Source organism: Pongo abelii, chromosome 6 (genome assembly GCF_028885655.2).
Source record: "Pongo abelii isolate AG06213 chromosome 6, NHGRI_mPonAbe1-v2.0_pri, whole genome shotgun sequence".
Lineage (NCBI taxonomy): Eukaryota > Metazoa > Chordata > Mammalia > Primates > Hominidae > Pongo > Pongo abelii.
This window is the reverse complement of record NC_071991.2, coordinates 127,219,753-127,243,199: the sequence shown is the minus strand read 5'-3', so window position 1 is coordinate 127,243,199 and position 23,447 is coordinate 127,219,753. Positions and strand designations below refer to the sequence as shown.

The 23,447-nt window shown below is 43.9% G+C and overlaps 1 protein-coding gene across 2 annotated transcripts in view; it reads left to right on the top strand.

Annotated features, from left to right (window-relative positions):
- Positions 1–272: 272 nt before the first annotated feature.
- The window catches only part of UBE2H (ubiquitin conjugating enzyme E2 H), a 120,549-nt gene continuing 97,374 nt past the window's right edge, over positions 273–23,447 (top strand). For both annotated transcript variants that reach the window (XM_009243220.3, XM_002818440.5), the window contains exon 1: positions 273–744. In XM_009243220.3, coding sequence (XP_009241495.1) covers positions 692–744 — 53 coding nt within the window. In that variant the 5' untranslated portion in view covers positions 273–691. The remainder of the gene's footprint in view (positions 745–23,447) is intronic.

The window sequence follows — 23,447 nt, the reverse complement described above, 5'->3', positions numbered from 1 at the left end:
TGTTAAACAGAGTGTGTGGAGGTTCATTACCCTAAAATCCACGAATGTAATAATATTGCCATTATTTACTCTTATCGTTTAGGATGATGATAACGACACTGGCAGTTGAGCGATGAAGTAGGTGGGGAAGTTGGGGGAGGGGACAGAGGGTGTGAGACAGCCGGAGAAAGAGGAACTACAACTCCCAGAATCCCCCGGGAAAGCCCACGCCGCGGCGGCGCCCCACCCCTTTCGGCGACCAGACCCGCCCCTCCGATGACGTCACAGAGGTGACGTCACGGCGCCCAGAGCGAGGCTGGGGTAGGGAGGCCGACTGAGAAGGAGTCGTCCGCTTGTAGTGGAGGCTGCTAGGAGCCGGTCAGAGGGTGAGTGGGGAGCAGGCGAGCGAGCCAGAGCAGGCAGGAGGGGGCGTCGCGCGGAGCAGAGGAGTGCCGGGGCAGGGCCGCGGCGGAACCACAGCCGGAGAGGGGCAGCCCGAGCCGGGCGCCGCGGGGTCCCCACCCCCACCCGGCCGGACAGTGCCCGGTGTTCCCCCGTGCGGGGGGCGGCGGCGGCGGCTGACGGGACCGCCGGGACCGCGGGGGTGTTGCCACCTCCACCGAGGAGCCGGCGCGGCCGCGGGCTCCTCAGAGCCGGGGCCCCGGGCCCTTGACAGACGGGCCGAGGAAGGGAGAGAGGCGGCGGCGACACCATGTCATCTCCCAGTCCGGGCAAGAGGCGGATGGACACGGACGTGGTCAAGCTGTATCCTTCGTGGAGGGGAATTCGGGCTGTGTGTGGGGGGCGGTGTGGGGATGCCCAGGGCACCCCCGGAACCACTGCAAGGGCCCTGGGGCACTCCAGGCCACTGTCCGAGACTCCCCTCCTCCCCCAGTGCCTACGGCGGCTCCTTGGCACCTCCCAGGGGCCGAGAGCCTTTTCAGCTCGCCTTTTCTCCGCAGCACCCCAAAATATGCGTTGCTGCTCGCTCTTCCTGTATCCCCAGAGCCCGTGACTTTCCTCCGCGACGTTTGGACTCCCGAGACGGCCTTTTTTCTTTTTGCAGGACCAGTCGCCTCACTCTCTGTCACCGAGCCCATTTTCAGGGTTTCTCTCTCCCGTTTGCTCGCTTTGGATTTAGGGACTCAAGGCAGAAATTCCCGAGAGGGAAGCCTTTCTCCCTTTCTTGAGATGCCCCCATTTCCTCCAACCACAATGCTGCTTGAACTGGGGTCACTCAAGCGACCTCTTTTATCCCTAATTCCTTTCTATATTAGGAAGAGAGTCGCCTGCTCAGGGCCCCCTCTTCTAAGAAAGAGCTCTGTGTGTTTTCAATCAGTCCCTCCTGTTAAGCTTTCTGGTCCCCGGGAGAACCCTACTGTTTTCCTTTCCACTGACAAAGCCTGTCCCACCCATAGTTGTATGTGATGAAGACCCCCGGGCCCTCCAGCAAGCCACCCTCCATATTGTGGGTATGACAGCTGGGGAAAGAGGAGCTCCTGGACAAAATAAATAGTCCCTGGACTGGCCACTTGGGCAAAACTTCCTCTGTGAGGGTCAGGTTCTTGGGGGAATACTTACCCTGATGTCGCCAAGTGACACCCTTTATTTTCTGCCCCCTCCCCCCAACTTTTGTGCACTCGAGATTGCAGTGGGAAAGCTATAACTGATAAGAGCCCTTCAGGCAGTGGTTTTGGTTGGAGTCCAGACTGATTATTTCAGGACCAGCTAGAGAAATTCGCGAAGGTTCCTGTGACAAATCGAGAATTTTTTTTTTCTTTTGAAGGGTAATTTAGAGAGTAGGGGGAGCCCAGAGTTCTGAACAGCTAGTCCTTGGGGAGGGGGGCAAGTGGAGGCTTAGAGGGTGGTAGTGTGGAACACAGTTTAAAAGTCCTGTCTCCTGTTTCCCTCCTCCCCATCCCCCCACCATTTCCCCCTGTTGCAGGGTTTTGTTTATATAACTCAAGTTGTTTGGCTAAATTCTTCAGGTGAATTCCTTTTTTCTTCCTTTTATTTGTTGCTGTTTTTGATTGAGTGTTTTACCTCTTTGTAGAGGTCAGTGATTATTGTCAAAAAATTCAGTTAGGGAATTTGCTGAAGTTTTAAAAAAGTAGTTTTTGCATATGGTTTGGCAGTGGGGGATGGGAGGGAAGTTGTCTGGGCAAAGATTTTTTTTAAATAATCTTTTCAGAAATAAGGTGTTTTTCTCCTTGCTCAGGGAAAACTTGGTTAGAAATTAGGAGCAGCAGATAGACTTCTAAGTTTGTGGTTTGGAGTTTAGAATTTTTGGGGGAGTGGGAGATTAGAGCGGAGCAACTAATAAAGTATAGTGTACCCAATATATGTTCAGGCGCAAGTGAAATCAACTCTTTATGAGCTGTTTGTGGCTGTGATTGTTTTGTAAATGTGTGAATGATACCAGTAATGTTGGCTTTTCATAAGGCTGCAGGAAAACTTGTAACTATGACTGTGTGTACATTTTACACAAAGCAGTTTCGGGTTTTATTTTTGTTTAGAAACTAGGAAATGACATAGTGGCAGAATCTGAGTTATTTTTATCTTGAATTGAGAGTTATTGTCACACCTAATGCGAATTTCTACCTAATGTTTAATTAGGATGGAGTGGGGAGATAGAATTCCAGCTGTTTGTGATCGTTGTCAGAGTCTCAAATTATGTACATAGACATATTTTTAAAAGATTGAGGATAAAGAGGGGGGCCTAACTTGACCTGATGCCTTTTCCATACAGTGCCTTTTGTTCATTTAGTAGTTGTGGCATCTAAAATGATTACCGCATTTAGGAGTCGGGGTGTGGGGGGTGGAGAGGGAGAGGAAAACAGACAAAGAACAGCAGGGTGTCTTTTTTTCCTCCCCCTAAGTGGCTTATTTCATAGCTTATTTTTAGTAGAAGATGAAGAAAGGCAAAGATGCATTGGCCTTCTGTTCTTTCCCCACCTTCCTTCCTTTCTGACAAAAGAAAGCAGAGGCGCTTTAAAATTGTAGATCTCTGAGATAGGAGGATAACAGTTTCGAGATTTAAAAGCCAGAGGTTATCTTTGTTTCGTTTTTATTTTCTGGTATAATAGAGTTTGGAAGTTAAAATGTTTCGGATTTCCTTTTGTGTGTGTCGTATAGGTGAGAGATTTTGTGTCCTCCTTTCTCTGTTGAATTCACAGATCAGTAGGCCCAAATGGAGCCAACAATTTTTGAGTAAGGTATATTTAGCAGAAAATTTAAGGAAAAATTCCCCAGCCCTCTACTAAAATGAGTACAATTGTGTGAAAAGGCTGGGGGTTGAGAAAGATGGTGGAGAGGAAGTAGGAAGAAAAGGTCTGAAGGAATGCACTTCTTGCCCCCCAGTGCCCCTTGATGATTTCTTTGGTGTGGGGGGCGATAGCTGGTTTCCTTGCAGTCTCCTGTTTCAGCCCATTTTTGGATGTCTCCTGAGCGTAATTATACCACCACGATTTACAGCCTGGCAGGGAACCTATATAGTAGGAAAGTAGCAGTGTGGGGGTAGGGAGAGAAGAGGATGTGTAACTAATTGGCCGCTGCCTTCCACCACCTCGCTCGGTTCTTTTGGAGACACCGTCTCTGGTTGTTGTTTGGAGTCAGTGATATTTCTTTTGTGACGGGTTGGTAGGAGGAGAGCTGACTCCCAAGTTATGCAGGGAGTGAGTGTTTTGCACCAATGCACTTAATAATCTGCTGGGTGATTATGTTCTGAAACTCTGACTCATTCATTGTTTCTCTTCTGATCCTTTGCTAAGGGTTGTGCAAACCTCCCCAGGAGCCTAGAAACTGATTTACATGACTTTTGGATCCTTTAGGAATGTGTCCCAGTAAAAAAATCTTGCAGTTAGCCCAGATCCTATGGAATGGTCTCGAATAGTGCGGCCATTTGTTTGCAAAGTCAGGTAGATTGGTGATCTGTGCTGCCCAGAGCCTGGCAACCTTTGAGGTTTCCACCTCCAACCAGCTGATTATTTAGATTGTCTGAGAGCTGGGGCTCTGGTGACCTTAAAGCGTGATTTGCCCTAAAGGAATATCGGTTTAAGTTCTCCCTGGTGGAGGAACAAACAGCTCAGATTACACGGGTTTCCTTGTTGGTGGGGGTTACTTGTCTCACCCTGTTGCACAGCCCTGGTGATCCTTTCATCTGTGAACCAGTGGCCCCTGCTGAAGGCTAGAGCTGCTTGTTTGGATAAGCGTATGCAGGCAAAAGGCCGCAGGCACCGCTCCTCAGCGCTCATTGGCCGCCCTGTTACTACCCGGAAAAGGAGGAGGGGAGGAGCTACCAAACAGCTGATGGAGTATGTGACAAGAGAGTGTGTTTATATACAAAAGAGGTGGGGGCTGGGGAGGCCCTCTGAGTGGTGTTACAGGAAAAAGTGTGTTTTCGAGGGGGTAAAAAGAGGAGAGGAAAACCTGACCTGTTAGAATACAAGAAATGTTGAGAAAAATTAAGGTTAAATCAGAAAAGTAGATCGGATAATAATGGGGACCGGCATACACCATATGTACAATTTTGTAACTTACAATACCAAGACTTTTCAATGATTCTTCTTTTCAGAGGGAGTTCAGTAATAAAATAGGATTCCCCCCCGTTATTTATTTTTAAATTTTTTTATAGAGACCGAGGTCTGACTAGGTTACCAGGCTGGCCTATCAACTCCTGGCCTCAAATCTTCCTCCTGCCTTGGCCTCCCAGAGTGCTGGAATTACAGGTGTGAGCCCAGTGCACCTGGCCCAGGGCATGCCACTTGAAATGCACTTAACTGACTCATTTGCAGGGATTCCAAACTATGGCAGAAATGTCAGCTTCCCTTAAGCAAGCATCAAGAGTGATAGAAAGGGATGGTGTCTTACACTAGATTCATTAACAGCCTGAGTTAATTTTACAGAATCGTTGGTGTCTGCTTTAGGGTTTTAGAAGCTTTCTCTAACAAATTCAAAACCTCAGATGTGGCCAAGTGTGGTGGCTCACACCTGTAATCCCAGCATTTTGGGAGGCTGAGGCAGGAGGATCACCTAAGTAGGAGTTTGAAGGTCCAGTGAGCTAAGACCATGCCACTGCACTCATGCCTGGGCAACAGAGCAAGACTCTCTTAATTTAAAAAAAAAAAGCTGGCACGGTGGCTCATGCCTGTAATCCCAGCACTTTGGGAGGCCAAGGCGGGCAGATCACCTGAGATCAGGAGTTCGGGACAAGCCTGGCCAGCATGGTGAAACCCCGTATGTACTTGTACTAAAAATATAAAAAATTAGCCAGGCGTGATGGCACGGGCTTGTAGTCCCAGCTACATGGGAGGCTGAGTCACGAGAATCGCTTGAACCCGTGAGGCGGAGGTTGTGGTGAGCCGAAATTACACCACTGCACTCCAGCCTGGACGACAGAACAAGACTCTTATCTCAAAAAAAAAAAAAAAAAAAAATCCTCATATGTTTGGGTACTTGCTTTGTGCCAGCATGGTGCTGGGAGTTTAGTAGTGAAAAATTCAGTATGGGTGGTCATGGTGCTTATGCAATTGGTTAAAACTTTTTTTAGTCGGAAAGGACAGGCTGTGTTAGGTCATTGCTGTGTGTAGTGCCTTTTTGAGTAACTTGTATTTACTCTTAGAGTGGACTTTTCAAGGAACAGAAAGGTTAAAAAGTGAATTCTGTGTGCTAGGATGTATATGGGGATCTGTACACCTGTTTAAAAAAATTACAAAACTAAAAATATGTAGCCATTTGTCTTTGACCTAACTTTGGTATTTTGCTGTTAATCAGTAGTTAGTCTATCCCTAAGTTAGTAGTCTTTGTTACTCTTTGTGTTCAAAGTGTAGACAATTCCCTAATCTTTTAACTAGTTCTAGTGTCAGTTGGGAACCTGTGGTTTGCCTCTTTATTTCCTGTGGCCTCTGTTTTAGTGAGATGATGAGATGAAAGTTGGCACAGCTTTATGGTCTTCAAGCTAAAAGTTAAAGATTTGGCATCTCTCAGTGTTCTGAATTTGTCTTCCCTGCCTAGATTTTGGTGACAAATATAACATACTGGTACTTATTTTGGTTAGGCAGGAACCTACATGAGTAAGCATTCACAGCTTCAGAACATCTGATTCCTGCAGTGCAGTTCTAGTAAATTACACGCAAGCCTAAAAATTCAGCTTTTTGGGAAAAGATGTTTCGCAGATGTGACCCATAAAAGTCCCTCCTGTATTTGTGTATGTATATTAGAACAACCTAGATTTGTTGGTTTTTCTAGTGTTGCAATTTTCTTAGCCCCTTGACCTGCATTTTATAGATATATTTAAAATTTGGTATTCTTTTCAGTCTTAACAGATTTGATGTTTCCAAGAATCACTGGATTTTTAGGCATGTAATCCAGACCTTACGTTACGTTATAATGTTTGCAATGTAATAGCTTTTTACCTGTAGACCTACAGAGTGTACCTGTTAGTAAAATACTTAAAAGAACTTAGTTGGATTTCAAAAGTAGAAAGATGATTGAGAAAAACATAGATTACAAGAAGGAAAACCAGTCACCTGTATCCTAGTTCTTTAAACAGTAGTTCTCAAACTTTAGTTTGAGATTGTGCCAGCCCCGGGGACAGAGCAAGATTCCATCTCAAAAAACAAAAAACAAATAATCACCTGGAGAGTTTGTTAAAACAGGTTACTGCATCCCACTCCTGGAGTTTTCTGATTCATTGGGTCTAGGGTGGGTTCTAAGAAGTTCGCAGATGATGGTCCAGGTCCAGGACCACTGTTTAAGAACTATTGGCCTTAAATGTTAACCTTATGGCTTTTTTCCTATATCTTTTATTCTCCCCAGGATGTATTGTTTTCAACCTGTTGATCATGCTGTATGCGTCTGCCCTGTTTTTGCTTAATATTTTTGCAACTGTTTTTCCCAGTTAAAAATAATGACTAGGGGCCGGGCGCGGTGGCTCACGCCTGTAATCCCAGCACTTTGGGAGGTTGAGGCAGGCAGATCATGAGGTCAGGAGATCGAGACCATCCTGGCTAACATGGTGAAAACTCATCTCTGTTAAAAATAGAAAAGAAAAAATTAGCCGGGCGTGGTGGCGGGCACCCGTAGTCCCAGCTACTCAGGAGGCTGAGGCAGAAGAATGGTGTTAACCCGGGAGGTGGAGCTTGCAGTGAGCCGAGATAGCGCCACTGCACTCCAGCCTGGGCCACAGAGCGAGACTTCGTCTCAAAAAAAAAAAAAAAATAATGACTAGGCTGGGCACGGTGGCTCATGCCTGTACTTCCAGCACTTTGGGAGGCTGAGGTGGGCAGATCACCTGAGGTCAGGAGTTTGAGACCAGCTTGACTAACATGGAGAAACCCCATCTCTACTAAAAAATACAAAATTAGCTGGGCGTGGTGGCGCATGCCTGTAATCCCAGCTACTCGGGAGGTTGAGGCAGAAGAATCAATTCGCTTGAACCTGGGAGGTGGAGGTTGCGGTGAGCCGAGATCGCGCCATTGCACTCCAGCCTAGGCAACAAGAGCGAAAGTCAGTCTCAAAAAAAAAAAGTAGCTCATGTAATGTGCCATCCCATGGCTGTGCCATTGATTTAATTCTTTGCCATTTTTCTCTGATGAATAAGATTGAAATTAACATCTTTGTGCATAGGCTTTTCTTTGGGTTATTTCTGTTTTCCCGAAATGGGATTCTAGATCAAAGAAGGTAAACATTTGAATTAAAATATTTAATTAAAAATCTCAGAGCCCTACACTCAGCGGGCTCTTGTTTTGTTGTGTTGTGTTTTAGTTGGTATCGTTTTGGCACTGAAATAGCCTGGCATAGTGATTAAAGATGAATTCTAATTTCCTCATTGTTTAAACTTTGATGTTTTTTGTGATAATGGTGATCCTCAATTTAGGCATAATTTTGTATTCTCAGAGTGCATACTGCAAGTCGGTAGGTTAAATATATTTATGAGCAGATAGATTTAACAGGAGCTGTAGAATTGGTTTTGGCATCTTGGATTCTTTTTTGTTATTGAGGTATAATTGACATACAGTTAACTGTACATGTTTAAAGTGATACTTTTGATAAGTTTTAATTTTATGTATCACCCATGAAGCTTATCCTTATCAAGAGAGGAGACATATTTATCTTCCCCCAAAGTTTCTTGTGGCCCTTTGTGATCTTTCCCTCCTTCCCCTCCAACCATTGATCTCATTTCTGTCACTGTAGATTATTTTACATTTTCTAGAATTGTATATATAAGTGGAATCATTCAGTACATACTCTTTTTGTGTGGGTTCTTTCACTCATAATTCTGAGATTCACCCATGTTATTTAGTTCTTTTTTTTTTTTATTGCTGAGTAGTATTCTATTATATAGATATACCACAATTTGTTTATGCATTCACCTCTTAATGCTTGGTGGCATTTGGGTTATTTCTGGTTTTGGGCTATTACAAGTAAAGTTGCTATGAACATTGTATGGATATACGCTTTTTTTTCTCTTGGCTAAGCTAGATCATGTGGTAGGGTTTGCGCGCGTGCGTGTGTGTGTTATGAGCGCGCGTGCACATGTGTGTTTTGAGACAGGATTTCACTCTGTTGCCCAAATGAGAGTTCATGGTGTGATCTCAGCTCACTGCAGCCTTGGCCACTTGCCTGGCTAATTTTATTTTTTTGCAGAGATGAGGTCTCACTGTTGGCCAGGCTGGTCTCAAATTCCTGGGCTTAAGTGATCCTCTGGCCTCGGCCTCCCAAAGTGCTGGGATTACAGGTGTAAGCTGCTGTGCCCAGCCATGTTTAACAGGTAGTTTGAGTTTAATGTTTACTGATGATGGTCCATATTTCACACTCAAATAAAATTGTGACAACTGTTGTTTCACTTGTGTGTGTTTTTTTGTTTGTTTTTTTGAGATGGAGTCTTCCCTCTGTCGCCCAGGCTGAGTGCAGTGGCGCGATCTTGGCTCACTGCAAGCTCCGCCTCCCGGGTCCACGACATTCGACATTCTCCTGCCTCAGCCTCCTGAGTAGCTGGGACTACAGGCACCTGCCACCAAGCCTGGCTAATTTTTTGTATTTTTAGTAGCGACGGGGTTTCACCGTGTTAGCGAGGATGGTCTCGATCTCCTGACCTCATGATCCACCCACTGTGGCCTCCCAAACTGCTGGGATTACAGGCCTGAGCCACAGCGCCTGACCTCACTTGTGTATTTTTAAGGAATCATGTTAAATTACATGCTTTTAAAGCACTGATTTATTTTTTTATTATTAACCTTATTTTATAGTATATGAATTTTGTTAATTTTTTTATCAATAAAACAAATTTTATCTTACCGCAATGATTGTGATACCTTTCACTTGAATAATCGTTTACACACTTTATCTTCCTTTTTTTAAGACAGAGTCAGTCTCGCTCTGTCGCCCAGCCTGGCTCTCTGCAACCTCTGCCTCCTGAGTTCAAGCGATTCTCCTGCCTCACCCTCCCGAGTAGCTGAGATTACAGGGGCCTGCCACCACACCCAGCTAATTTTTGTATTTTTAGTTAGAGACAGGGTTTTGCCATGTTGGCCAGGTTCGTCTTGAACTCTTGACCTCAGGTGATCCGCCCGCCTCTGCCTCCCAAGTGCTGGGATTACAGGTGTGAGCCACGACGCCTGGCCAATCTGGTTTTTTGTTTGTTTTTGTTTTTGTTTTTGTTTTTTTAGACAGAGTCTGGCTCTGTTGCCCAGGCTAGAGTGCAGTGGTGCGATTTCAACTCACTGCAACCTCTGCCTCCCGGCGCCTGGCCTTAAAGCATTGATTTCTAGCTGAATTTGGTCAAAGCTGATTTGGTAGCTGCTCTTCTCTCCCCACCTGCATTTGAAATTAGTAAATTGAATTTTTATTGTGAAATATTTTTGTTAGCCTAAGCAACATGGCAAAAGCCTATTTTTACCAAAACAGATAAAAAATTAGCCAGGTATGGTGGCATGCACTTGTAATCCCAGCTACTCTGGGGGCTGGGGCAGAAGGATCACTTGGGCCCAGGAGGCAGAGGTTGTGGTGAGTTAAGATCATGCCACTACACTCCAGCCTGGGTGACAGGGCAAGGCCCTGTCTAAAAAAAATGTTTTGTGGCCCTTTGAAATTATACTTTAGGAATCTGGCCGGCCATAGTGGCTCATGCCTGTAATCTTGGCACTTTGGGAGGCTGAGGTGGGCAGATCACCTTAGGTCAAGAGTTCAAGACCAACCTGGCCAACATGGCGAAACCCCATCGCTACTAAAAATACAAAAACTAGCTGGGTGTGGTGGTGCACACCTGTAATCTAGCTACTCGGGAGGCTGAGGCAGGAGAATTGCTTGAACCTGGGAGTCAGAGGTTGCAGTGAGCCGAGATTGTGCCACTGCACTCCAACCCCAGGGGACAGAGCAAGATTCCATCTCAAAAAACAAAAAACAAAAAAAAATGCATTACACTTTAGGATCATAGTCACAAACAACAATTTTATTTTTATATTTGCTAGTACGACTCTATATCTTTGTGAACAGGTAAGCACACTTTTTGTTGATGGTATTATTTTCTTTGTAAAGTATTGATAAGATTTTTTTTTAACATTTCTTTAGCATTTCTAGTGAAGTTTACAGCAGTTGATAAATATTTCTGGAGCACTCTGTTGAAGTCTGAATAATATCTTCAGTTTTCACATGGAATAAACTCAGGTGAAAGGAACTAACAGCAGCTCAGTGACAGAATGGGAAACAGACTATAAGAGTTAGGATATCCTTTGATATCATGCTTTCCTGGAATTTTTGTGTGTGTGTGTGTGTGTGTGTGAGAGACGGAGTTTCACTCTTGTTGCCCAGGCTGGAGTGCAATGGCATGATCTCGGCTCACCGCAACCTCTGCCTCTCGAGTTCAAGCGATTCTCCTGCCTCAGCCTCCTGAGTAGCTGGGATTACAGGCATGTGCCACCATGCCTGGCTAATTTTTTATTTTTAGTAGAGAGGTGATCCCCCTGCTTCGGCCTCCCAGAGTGCTGGGATTACAGGCGTGAGCCACCGCGCCCAGCCTGGAATTTTTTGAAGATTTTTTTTTTTTTTTTTTTTTTTTGAGACCAGGTCTCACACTGTCACCTAGGCTGGAGTGCAGTGGTGTGATCACAGCTCACTGCAGCCTTGAACTTCCGGATTCTGAACTCAATCCTCCTGCTTCAGCCTCCCGAGTAGCTGGGACTACAGGCGTGTGCCACCACACCTGGCTTATTTTTGTATTTTTTGTAGAGACAGGGTTGCGCCATGTTGGCCAGTCTGTCTCTTAACTCCTGGGCTCAAGCAATCTGGCTGCCTTGGCCTCCCAAAGTGTTGGGATTACAGGGGTGAGCTACTGTGCCTGGCCTTAAGTTAATTTTTAGTGAAATGGTGCTTAAAATTTTTTTTTGGCATCTTAAGAGTTATTTGATAGATTATTGGACAATGCCATAATAAAATTAGACATTGATTTGTAATTGTTGTTGTTACATTCTTTCTGATAAATTATAAACAATTTATCTTACGGACATTTACATGTGTGTTGCTAAAAAAAAAAAATTAAAGCTGGATTCAGTGGCTCATGCCTGTAATCTCACCACTTAGGGAGGAGCGCTTGAGCTCAGGAGATTGAGGGTGCAGCGAGCCATCATTATGCCACTGCACTCCAGCCTGGACAACAGAGTGAGACCCTGTCTCAAAAAAAGTTTTAGTTTGGAGCAATGGTAGTATGTTTGGTGAGTAGACTGTTTTGGTATTCAGACACAGGAATGGTGCCCTGAGCATATAAATTCCAGTGTGTTGGCTAGACGCAGTGGCTCATGCCTGTAATCCTAGCACTTTGGGAGGCTGAGGCGGGCAGATTGCTTGAACTCAGGAGTTCGAGACCAACCAGCCTGGGCAACATGATGAAACCCTGTCTCTACTAAAATACAAAAAATTAGCCGGGCGTGGTGGCTTGCGCCTGTAGTCCCGGCTACTTGGGAGGCTGAGGCAGGAGAATTGCTTGAACCCGGGAGGTGGAGGTTGCAGTGAGCTGAGATGGTGCCATTGTGCTGCAGTCTGGGCAACAGACTGTAACTCCGTCTCCAAAAAAAAAGATTCCAGTTTGTTATTTTCTATGCCGAAGTGTAATTTGAGTGCATTGTAGAAACTTTTGAAAACACAGTAGTCTGTTGAGAGGCTGTTGTTGCATTAGTGGTTCTCAATTGGGTATCACCTTTGAGAAGAATTAAGCTTTTGGGGGCCCAGGTACTATGGTTATTGTAATTTCTTCTCTGCACCTCACCAGATGCTTGGGGAAGGTGTCTGGTTGTTTATAGGCTGGTGCTCATGGGGGTATCTGCCCATGCCCAGTAGAACCCAAATCCTCAAGAGCCTGGGGAAGCCCCACATGGCGGCCATATGCTTATGAGGGAAGGAGGATCCTTTTTGCCTCTCCCTGCTTTGTAGGTATCTAGGATGTTAGGTAGGCAGTGTGAATAGTTGCTGCTGATCTTCTGACCTGTCCCTGCAGAGAAGTCAGGGAGGAGTAGGTAGCCCTTGTGAAGGGAGAGGCTTGGCTGGACTTTGCCATTCTCTGGAAGACTTTGTCATTCTCTAGAAGACAGGCATGGTTGGCGGGTCTGTCAGTGGACTCAAAAAAGGCACCTGGTCTGTAGCACTTGGAGGATCCGTATTTAGGATATCAATTAATTGAGAATGTAATCTTTGTCTTTGGTTCAATCTCCTGGTTTCTAACTTTTAAACCATTTTTAGGGAAGCATTATATGTGAAGGTAGGAGATACTCCCTACATACAAAATCATGTTATTAATGTTGTTGTGAATTATGCATTTTCTTTTTAGTATTAGGCAACTTTTTTTCATATATCAAGTTTTTATCATGTACACTTTTCAAGGTTTTTTGGATTATAAAATCTTAAGTTGAGGTAATATAAATGGAAAACTAGATACAGAGTGCATGCCTGGTTTGTGTTACCTCAGAAGCAATTGGGCTGTCACTTAGCCTAGCAAAAAGTAAATTTAGTTGTTTTGTCCAAAGGGTGCCAGTATAACTTTGGCGATCTGGATTTTGCTTTTCTTTCCTTTTTTTTTGAGACGGAGTCTCATGTTGTTGCCCAGGCTGGAGTGCAGTGGCTCGATCTCGGCTCACTGCAGTCTCCGCCTCCCAGGTTCAAGCGATTCTCCTGCTTCAGGCTCCCGAGTAGCTGGGATTACAGGCATGTGCCACTACACCTGGCTAATTTTTTGTATCTTTAGTAGAGATGGGGTTTCACCATCTTGGCCAGGCTGGTCTCAAACTCCTGACCTCGTGATCCACCTGCCTCGGCCTCCCAAAGTGCTGGGATTACAGGCATGAGCCCCCGTGCCTGGCCTGGATTTTGCTTTTCAATTTGATGACTATGTTGCATAGACAGTTGCTGATAAGTTGATTAATTTAAAAATTCAGAATTGGCTGGGCATTTCCATTGTAGCATTTGTATGTAGAAGGTTGATTGGTTAGAGTCATATCAATAAGAGATCACCAGGTGTAATATAGTTGGATATAATGTTTTCATGGTCTTACTGCTGGATGTTTACTACCCTTTTGCTATTCTTTGAATCTAAGCCTGTAAATAAATTAGTGATTCTCCTTGGCAGCAAAGCTTGGAACTACATAACTCTTTTAATCTTATTCCAAAAGAAAGAAACTGGGTAACAAATGCTCACTTTCGCTGGTTGCAGTGGGTCATTCCTGTAGTCCCAGCTACTGGGAAGGCTGAAGCAGGAGGATTGCTTGAGTCCAAGGCTGTAGTGTACAATGACTGTGCCTGTGAATAGTCACTGCATTCTCCCACCTGAGCATTATAGTGAGACCCTGTCTCTAAAAATAAAAAAAAAACAAAAACAGTCACTTTTATATGGCCTTTGGTTCTCACAGCTGTGAATTGTACTTGATCAGATCATTAATTCAAACTAGAGGCCGGGCGTGGTGGCTCATGCCTGTAATCGAAGCACTTTGGGAGGCCAAGGTGGATAGATCACCTGAGGTCAGGAGTTCGAGACCAGCCTGGCCAACATGGTGAAGCCCCATCTCTACTAAAAATACAAAAGTTAGTTGGGTGTGGTGGCAGGCGCCTGTAATCAAAGCTACTCGGGAAGCTGAGGCAGGAGAATTGCTTGAACCCAGGAGGTGGAGGTTGCAGGGAGCCGAGATCGCATCGCTGCACTCCAGCCTGGTGACAGACTGAGACTCTGTCTCAAAAAAAAAAAAAAAAACATCAAACTAGGAGAGCCTACAAGTACATAATCTTGTAAGGGGAATCTGGGACAGTTTGGGTCGGCTTTTTTTTTTTTTTTGAGACAAAGTTTTGCTCTTGGCCCCCAGGCTGGAGTGCAATGGCGTAATCTCGGCTCACCGCAACCTCTGCCTCCCGGGTTCAAGCAATTCTCTCAGCCTCTCGAGTAGCTGGGATTACAGGCATGTGCCACCACGCCCAGCTAATTTTGTATTTTTAGTAGAGACGGGTTTCTCCATATTGGTCAGGGTGGTTTTGAACTCCTGACCTCAGGTGATCCACCCGCCTCAGCCTTTCAAAGTGCTGGGATTGCAAGCGTAAGCCACTGCGCCCAGCCTTTTTTTTTTTTTTGATGCAATCTCTCTCTTTCTGTTTCCCATGCTGGAGTGCAGTGGTGCCATCATGGCTCACTGAAGCCTTGACCTCCTGGGTGCAAAGCAATCCTGCCTCATCCCCCTGAGTAGCTGGAACAACAGTCACACGCCACCATGCCCAGCTAATTTTTGTATATTTTTGTAGAGACGGTTTTGCCATGTTGCCCAGGCTGGTCTTGAACTCCTGAGTTCAAGCGATCCTCTTGCCTAGGCCTTCTAAAGTGCTGGGATTACAGGTGTGAACCATTGTGCCTGGCCATGGATTTTTATTACAAATTATATTAAAATAGATGAAAACAGGAGGGAAAAGAAATTTCAGTATGTGTAGTAGTTTTGACAGGAGTTTTAGGCTTTTATCTTGGTAGCTGATATTAATGTTGCTCTTAAGTGTACTTAAGCACACTAAAACATTGAACACAATATGTGTTTGATAACACAATTATCAAGGAAACTGAGGATAAAAGCACTCATCTTTGCATCACAATATGACATTATTAGCATCTGTTAACTTTACAAACCTGATTCATTTAGTTCTCCATAGCCACCATCTTGATAATGAATAAAGAAAAAACAAATGGTGTATTTTGTCACTCTATTCATTTTTATCTATAAAGATTTAAAATACCTTTCTTTTGAGTTAGGTTGGTTTTATGGTTGGAAGAAGGAAAGGAGGTAGACATTTGAATGCCTTGATTGCTGCCCATTTCTCTAGGCAGTGCAGAAAGGCAGCTAAAGTGCTGTCTCTGATTATCAAATGCCATATATGTGAGTATACCTGTGTTATGCTGTTGTGAACACTCACTTGCTTTCATCTTATTTATCCACGAGCTCTTGCATTAGTTAGTAACCAGTTCTTTCTCTTGGAGTAATTAATGTGACTTTTCCCTTGTTTGAGATTTAGTTAAGAGTTTTATATATAACATATAAACCATGATATACCTGAAAAACTGTATTTGTGGTTCATAAAGACTGTAATTGCATTTCATTTTCATAAATTGTATGTTTTCTTTTTCTTTTTTTTTTTTTTTTTTGTTTTGAGACGGAGTCTCACTCTGTTGCCCAGGCTGGAGTGCAGTGGTGTGATCTCGGCTCACTGCAAGCTCTGCCTTCTGGGTTCACGCCATTCTCCCGCCTCAGCCTTCCGAGTAGCTGGGACTACAGGTGCCTGCTACCATGCCCGGCTAATTTTTTTGTATTTTTGTAGAGACGGGGTTTCACTGTGTTGGCCAGGATGGTCTTGATCTCCTGACCTTGTGATCCATCCGCCTTGGCCTCCCAAAGTGCTGGGATTACAGGCGTGAGCCACCACACCTGGCCCATAAATTGTATGTTTTCAAGTCTATGTGTGTGTTTGTTTTTTTGTTGTTTGTTTGTTTGTTTTTTTGATATGGAGCCTCACACTTGTTGCCCAGGCTGGAGTATAGTGGCGTGATCTCGGCTCACTGCAACCTCCATCTCCCCAGTTCAAGTGATTCTCCTGCCTCAGCCTCCCGGGTAGCTGGGATTACAGGCACCTGCCACCACACCTGGCTAACTTTTTTTTTTTTTTTTTCTAGTAGAGACGGGGTTTTCACCATGTTGGCCAGGCTCCAGGCAGGTCTTGAACTCCTGACCTCAGGTGATCCACCTGCCTTGGCCTCCCAAAGTGCTGGGATTACAGGCACGAGCCACTGTGCCTGGCCTGAACTGGATTATCTTAATGGACATATGTATCTTTTTATTTGCTTAATGAGAATTAGAAATTCTGTTTTTTATAGAATCAGAAATTAGCTTGTGACTTGTGTGCTTTTAAATTGGGCATATTACTCACTTGAATGAATTGGATAAAACATCATGGTTTTAGTCTGCCAGTTCTGGCAGTTTTATTTCTTAAATGTCATTCTTAAAGTGTTTTGTCAGCTCTGATGAAGTTCTGATGGCATCTTATTATTTAAAGTTAAATTTTAATAGGTATTAGAGTCATAGATTTTAGCATGTTTTTATACTTCGAGAAAACCTGGACTGCAAATACTAGTATTACAAAGCAATGGTGGCTTTCCGAATATAAGGGCTCTTAGTGTGGAAATTAATAATCATATCCTCTCTAGGCAATAGCATTTGTGGCCTTAAGTAGTAGCTTAAGAAGTAATAATGCTTGACTGTACACTTCATTAATGCTTGACTGTACTGCTTCAGATTAGGAGAGTAAACTCTGGTAACTTTGTTATTATTGATAGAAAAAAATAGAGGTGAAAGTTGAGAGGATACTACTTTTCAACTGTGATTAACATCAGTTTTACTAGTAGTCATGTTTGTTGTGTGAAAAATAGAATGAAAACAACAGCCTAGTAATGTCTGTTAATCCTGCTTATCAATATAAGATTCGTAAAGAAAAATAAAAATGACTTAGTAGATTTTAATATCAGTGTTCTGGTACCTCTCTACAATAGATTAGATGGCATTGCATCTTTTCTTAAGGTGTCAGAATTGTATTTACCCTGTTAATTTAAAGAATAAAATAAGTCCTGTAAAAGTGCCTGATTTGTGGAAGCTTTTGTCAGGATAGAATGGCAGCATGCTGTTTCCTTTCAAAGTTTTATGTATTTAATTACCTGAGTTATATTTTCTTTCTTTTCTGTTTTTTTTTTTTTTTTTTGAGACAGTCTCGCTCTGTTGCCCAGGCTGGAGTGCAGTGGCGCGATGTCAGCTCACTATGACCTTTGCCTCTCGGGTTCAAGCGATTCTCCTGCCTCAGCCTCCTGAGTAGCTGGGATTCAGGCATGCACTACCACGCCCAGCAAATTTTTGTATTTTTAGTAGATACAGGGTTTCACCATATTGGTCTCGAACTCCTGACCTCGTGATCTGCCCACCTCAGCCTCCCATAATGCTGGGATTATAGACGTGAGCCACCATGCCCAACCTTAAATTTATTTTTAAAATTTATATATGTATTTATATATATGCTTCTATGTATACCTCTATATACATATGTTTATTTTTACCTTTCACCTCTATTTTGTGGTGCATATATATATCTATCTATATATATATCTATATATACAGACACACACATATATATATATTTTTTTTGTAGAAATGGGGTCTTGTCCTGTCTGTTTTTGAACTCCTCACCTCAAGTGATCTGGCTACCTTGGCCTCCCAAAGTGCTGGGATTACAGGGTGAGCCACCCTGACTGTGTTTTTAAATTTTTATTTTTATTTTTATATATATTTTCGACTGCAGAATTTTCTAAGCAGTTGAAATTACTCCTTTAAATGAGAAAACCTTGATGATTTTTGATGTATGTATTTTTATTTCAGCTCTTTTTTTTTTTTTTTTTTTTTAAGACGGAGTCTTGCTCTGTCGTCCAGGCTGGAGTGCAGTGGCATGATCTTGGCTCACTGCAACCTCTACCTCCCAGGTTTAAGCGATTCTCCTGCCTCAGTCTCCTGAGTAGCTGGGATTACAGGTGCCCACCACCATGCCCGACTAATTTTTGTAATTTTAGTAGAGACAGGGCTTCACCATATTGGCCAGGCTGGTCTTGAACTCCTGACCTCAGGTGATCCACCCGCCTTGGCCTTCCAAAGTGCTGAGATTATAGGTGTGAGCCACCACTCCTGGCCTCAGCTCGTGTTTTTGTTGTTCTTTTTTGTTTTTAAAGCAAGGTCTGTCTCTGTTGCCTAGGCTGGAGTGCAGTGGTGCTTTCTCGGCTCACTGCAACCTCCACCTCCCAGGCTCAAGCAATCCTCCTGCCTCAGCCTCCTGAGTAGCTAGGAGTACAGTTGTATGCTATAATGCCCGGATAATTTTTGTAATTTTAGTAGGGATGGGGTTTCACCATGTTGCCCAGAGTGGTCTCAAACTCCTGAGCTCAAGTGATCTGCCCACCTTGGCCTCACAAAGTGCTGGGATTACAGGCATGAGTGACTGCCCGCCTTGTCATTGCTCTATAATGTACTTTTCATTCTAATACATTTCACGTTTATCCTTGCAGCATTTTTGCTTTGAGATGTTATGGCCCACTTTTTGTGGATTAAAAATCTGGACCACACAGGTCAGTTAAAGGTGCTGAGATCAGAGTAAGTCCTTATCACAGTGGATCTTGGGCTAATCATGGTTTCATAAGCTTTTGTCCCTTATAGCTTTGCCTGTGTAGTAGATGCTCAGCAAACACCTGTTAAATGGATTAGACTAAATTATATACTACTGGGTTTTCACCAAGTCCTTAGGTCATTTTTAGACTAAACTTTGGCACCTGCAATTGAATCGATATGGAAATCTTGCAGGAAAGTGTTGAATCTTCCTCCAATGATGGGGACTTCAGTTCTTTTCTGTGCGGATGTCATTTGCCTTTTTATGTAGTGTTCATTTTCCCACATGTAATGTGTGTTTGTTTTCTTAAATGGTCCTAAATGCTAATACCTTATAGGTTATTCAATACTGTTTTCAGATGGTTAAGATTGTTTGATTCCTGGTGTTTAAGATAAAAGGAAATTAAGGTTGTGCATTGGGGAAAGAAACAGCTGAAACTTGCTTTACTTCATTTGTAAAATAGAATACCTTAAACTCATCCAAATTGTGGAGCTTTTTAGTACCCTGTTTTATAAGTTGCAAAGTGTTTCAAGTTCCTCCTTACAAATTTAGAAGTTCTAAAAGGGGCTTTCCTTAATATTTGATACTGTCAACTTCTGAGTTTGCTCAGGACTTCATTAAGGACCTTTATTTTGTGTTTATTTTTACCTTTCACCTGTATTCTGTGACAAAAGAGGACTTGAGAACTACTTCAGCAGCTCACACCTTCCATAAAAGTAATATGTAGCCTTTTCTTAGTTATTCAGAATAATAGGAAAGATACTTAAACCAGATATTTAAAATCTCGTTTTACAGATGCAAAACCTGAAGTTTAGTGTTATATTTAAATGTATATACACATAAGTATAGCTTTTGTTTTTCTTTGTTTGTGGGCATGTGCTTGGTGAAAGAGGAGCAGAATTTTACTCTTTGGGTTTTTAGTAAGTGACAGCACAGGTGATGTCTGGAGCCCCCTAGGGATCCCCAAGATACTTTCAAGGGGAATGTGAGGTCAGAACTTGTTTCATAGTAATATTGATTCATTATATGCCTTTTTTGCCCAGCCAACGGTTTTCTGATGTAGACATTTCTGACAGGAATTTTCTTTTTTTTTTTTGAGGTGGAGTCTCACTCTGTCGCCCAGGCTGGAGTGCAATGGCGTGATCTCAGCTCACTGCAACCTCCGCCTCCCGGGTTCAGGCAATTCTCCTGCCTCAGCCTCCCGAGTAGCTGGGACTACAGGCGCCCACCACCACGCCCAGCTAATTTTTTGTATTTTTAGTAGAGATGGGGTTTCACTGTGTTAGCCAGGATGGTCTCGATCTCCTCTGACAGGATTTTTAATGTATGATGAAATGATGTCAACATTTGGAAGATCTGTGTAAGTCAGTGAAAACTGTTTTCCAAATGGCCAGTGCATGTCAGAAAAATTATGCCTGGTTAAAAGATCCATTAAAAATGCAAGGTAGGCCAGGCGCGGTGCCTCACGCCTGTAATCCCAGCACTTTGGGAGGCTGAGGTGGGTGGATCATGAGGTCAGGAGATTGAGACCATCCTGGCTAACACAGTGAAACCCCGTCTCTACTAAAAATACAAAAAATTAGCCGGGTGTGGTGGCGGGCGCCTGTAGTCCCAGCTACTCAGGAGGCTGAGGCAGGAGAATGGTGTGAACCCGGGAGGTGGAGCTTGCAGTGAGCTGAGATTGCGCCACTGCACTCCAGCCTGGGCGACAAGAGCGAGACTCTGTCTCAAAAAAAAAAAAAGCAAAGTGGGCTGGGCGCGGTGGCTCACACTTGTAATCCCAGCACTTTGGGAGGCCGAGGCAGGCGGATCACATGGTCAGGAGTTCGAGACTAGCCTGGCCAACACAGTGAAACCCCATTTCTACTAAAGTACAAAAATTAGCTGGGTGTGGTGGCGGGCGTTTGTAATCCCTGTTACTGGGGAGACTGAGGAGTAGAATCGCTTAAACGTGGGAGGTGGAGCTGAGATTGTGCCACTGCACTCCAGCCTGGGTGACAGAGCTAGACTCCATCTGAAAAAAATAAAGTAGAACAGTGGATTTTAATATAAGAATATGAAAAGTTCGTTGGTACAATTTAAGATTCCACATTGCAGTTAGCCTTTACGAGACAACTGCTTGTCAATTTTGGCATTTTATCAATAAAAAATGTCCAGAATTATCTGAAACGTCTATTAAAGTACTCTTTTCTAATTACATTCAAAACATACCAGATTCAATACAGAAGCACATATGAAAATCCAGCTTTCTTTTCTTAAGCTGGACATTAAAGAGTTGTAAAATGATTAAAAACTGTTCTTACTATGTTATTCTTTGTTTTGGAAATTAGTTTATTTTTTTTTCATAAAGATGATTTATGTTTACATGCATAAGATTTACTTTTAAGTGAATTAATATTTTGTGTTTCTAAGATGGTAAATAACACACATAGAAAAGCTCTTTGAGGTCGTCAGTTTTTTTTTTTTCTTTCCCCAAGACAGAGTCTTACTCTGTTGCCCAGGCTGGAGTGCCATGGCGTGATCTCAGCTCACTGCAAGCTCCGCTTCCCGGGTTCAGGCAATTCTCCTGCCTCAGCCTCTCCAGTAGCTGGGATTACAGGTGCACACCACCACGCGCAGCAAATTTTTTTTTTTTTTTTTTTTTTTTTTTTTTGAGACAGGGTTTTGCTCTTGTTGCCCAGGCTGGAGTGCAGTGGCACAATCTCAGCTCACTGCTGCAACCTCTGCCTTCTGGGTTCAAGCAATTCTCCTGCCTCAGCCTCCCAAGTAGCTGGGACTACAGGCATGCACCACCACGCCCAGCTAATTTTTTTGTATTTAATAGAGATTGGGTTTCACCATGTTGGTCAGGCTGGTCTTGAACTCCTGACCTCAGGTGATCCCCCTGCCTCAGCCTCCCAAAGTGCTGGGATTGCAGGTGTAAGCCACCGTGCCCGGCCTTTTTTTTGTTTGTTTTTTGTCTTTTGTGAGACGGAGTCTCGCTCTCTCACCCAGGCTGGAGTGCAGTGGGATGAGCTCAGCTCACTGCAACCCCTGCCTCCTGGCTTTAAGCCATTTTCCTGTCTCAGCCTCCTGAGTAGCTGGGACTACAGGCGCGTACCACCATGCCCAGCTAATTTTTTGTATTTTTAGTAGAGACGGGTTTCACTGTGTTAGCCAGGATGGTCTCGATTTCCTAACCTCGTGATCCACCTGCCTCGACCTCCCAAAGTGCTGGGATTACAGGTGTGAGCCACTGCGCCCAGCTGTTAATTTTTTTTATTTTTAGTAGAGATGGGTTTTCACCATGTTGGCCAGGCTGGTCTTGAACTCCTGACCTCGTGATCCACTCGCCTTGGCCTCCCAAAGTACTGGGATTACAGGCGTAAGACACCGTGCCCAGCCGAGGTCTTTAATTTTTAAGAATGTAGGCCATATAAGGTGGCTCACACCTGTAATCCCAACACTTTGGGAGGCCAAGGTGGGCAGGTCACCTGAGGTCGTCGGGAGTTTGAGACCAGCTTGAGCAACATGGAGAAACCTCGTCTCTACTAAAAATACAAAATTAGCTGGTCATGGTGGCGCATGCCTGTAATCCCAGCTACTCCGGAGGCTGAGGCAGGAGAATTACTTGAACCCAGGAGGCAGAGGTTGCAGTGAGCTGAGATTGTGCCATTACACTGCAGCGTGGGCAACAAGAGCGAAACCCCATCGCAGAAAAAAATACAGAGTGTAAAGCGTGCTGAGACCACAGTGTTTGAGAGCTACTACTCCTAACAAATGTATATTGGAAGAGAAGTCATATTATGATAAAGTATAGCATGTGCTTTAATTGTAACCTAGCACAGTTTCTTGTATATCCGTTTTTGTTTTTTTTTTTTGAGATGGAGTCTGTCGCCCAGGCTGGAGTACAGCAGTGTGATCTTGGCTCGCTGTAACCTCCACCGCCTGGGTTCAAGTGATTCTCCTGCTTCAGCCTCTCAAGTAGCTGGGATTACAAGGGGCCTGCCACCACACCTGGCTGATTTTGTTGTTTTAGTAGAGACAGAGTTTCACCATGTTGGCCAGGCTGGTCTCGAACTCCTGACCTCAAGTGATCTGCCTGCCTTGGCCTCCCAAAGTGCTGGGATTACAGGCATCAGCCACTGTGCCTGGCAATGTGTTAATATAATATTTGAACCAGACTGGATTTGAGTTATTCAGTGAACCATGTAAATACACATTTAGCCAAGAAGGAATATTGGTGGTGTGTGAAGATAGTAAGTGTTTTTATGTTAGTAAACAGTGTCTGGTTTATCTTGTATTTTATAGATTCTAAGACCTTTTTTTCCACATCTTAACATCTTTGAAATTGAGATGTCTTAAAATGGTGATAAGTCGTAGTCTAATGGGCAGCTTTTTTCTTTCTTGGCGTGTCATAAAATAATGGTGTGTCATAGATGTGATGAAATGTGCTAGTGTCTCTTTTTGTGTGGAGAGGAGAAGGAAACATACCGGCTAGCAGTTCAGTTCTTGAACTACAGGATGTGGTGCATTAAATGTTACTCTTCTTTTTTTTTTTTTTGTGAGATGGAGTTTCACTCTTGTTGCCCAGGCTGGAGTGCAGTGGCACGATCTTGGCTCACCGCAACCTCTGCCTCCTGGATTCAAGCGATTCTCCTGCCTCGGCCCCTCAAGTAGCTGGGATTACTGGCATGTGCCACCACGCCAGCTAATTTTGTATTTTTAGTAGAGACGGGGTTTCTCCATGTTGTTCAGGCTGGTCTCAAACTGCCGACCTCAGGTGA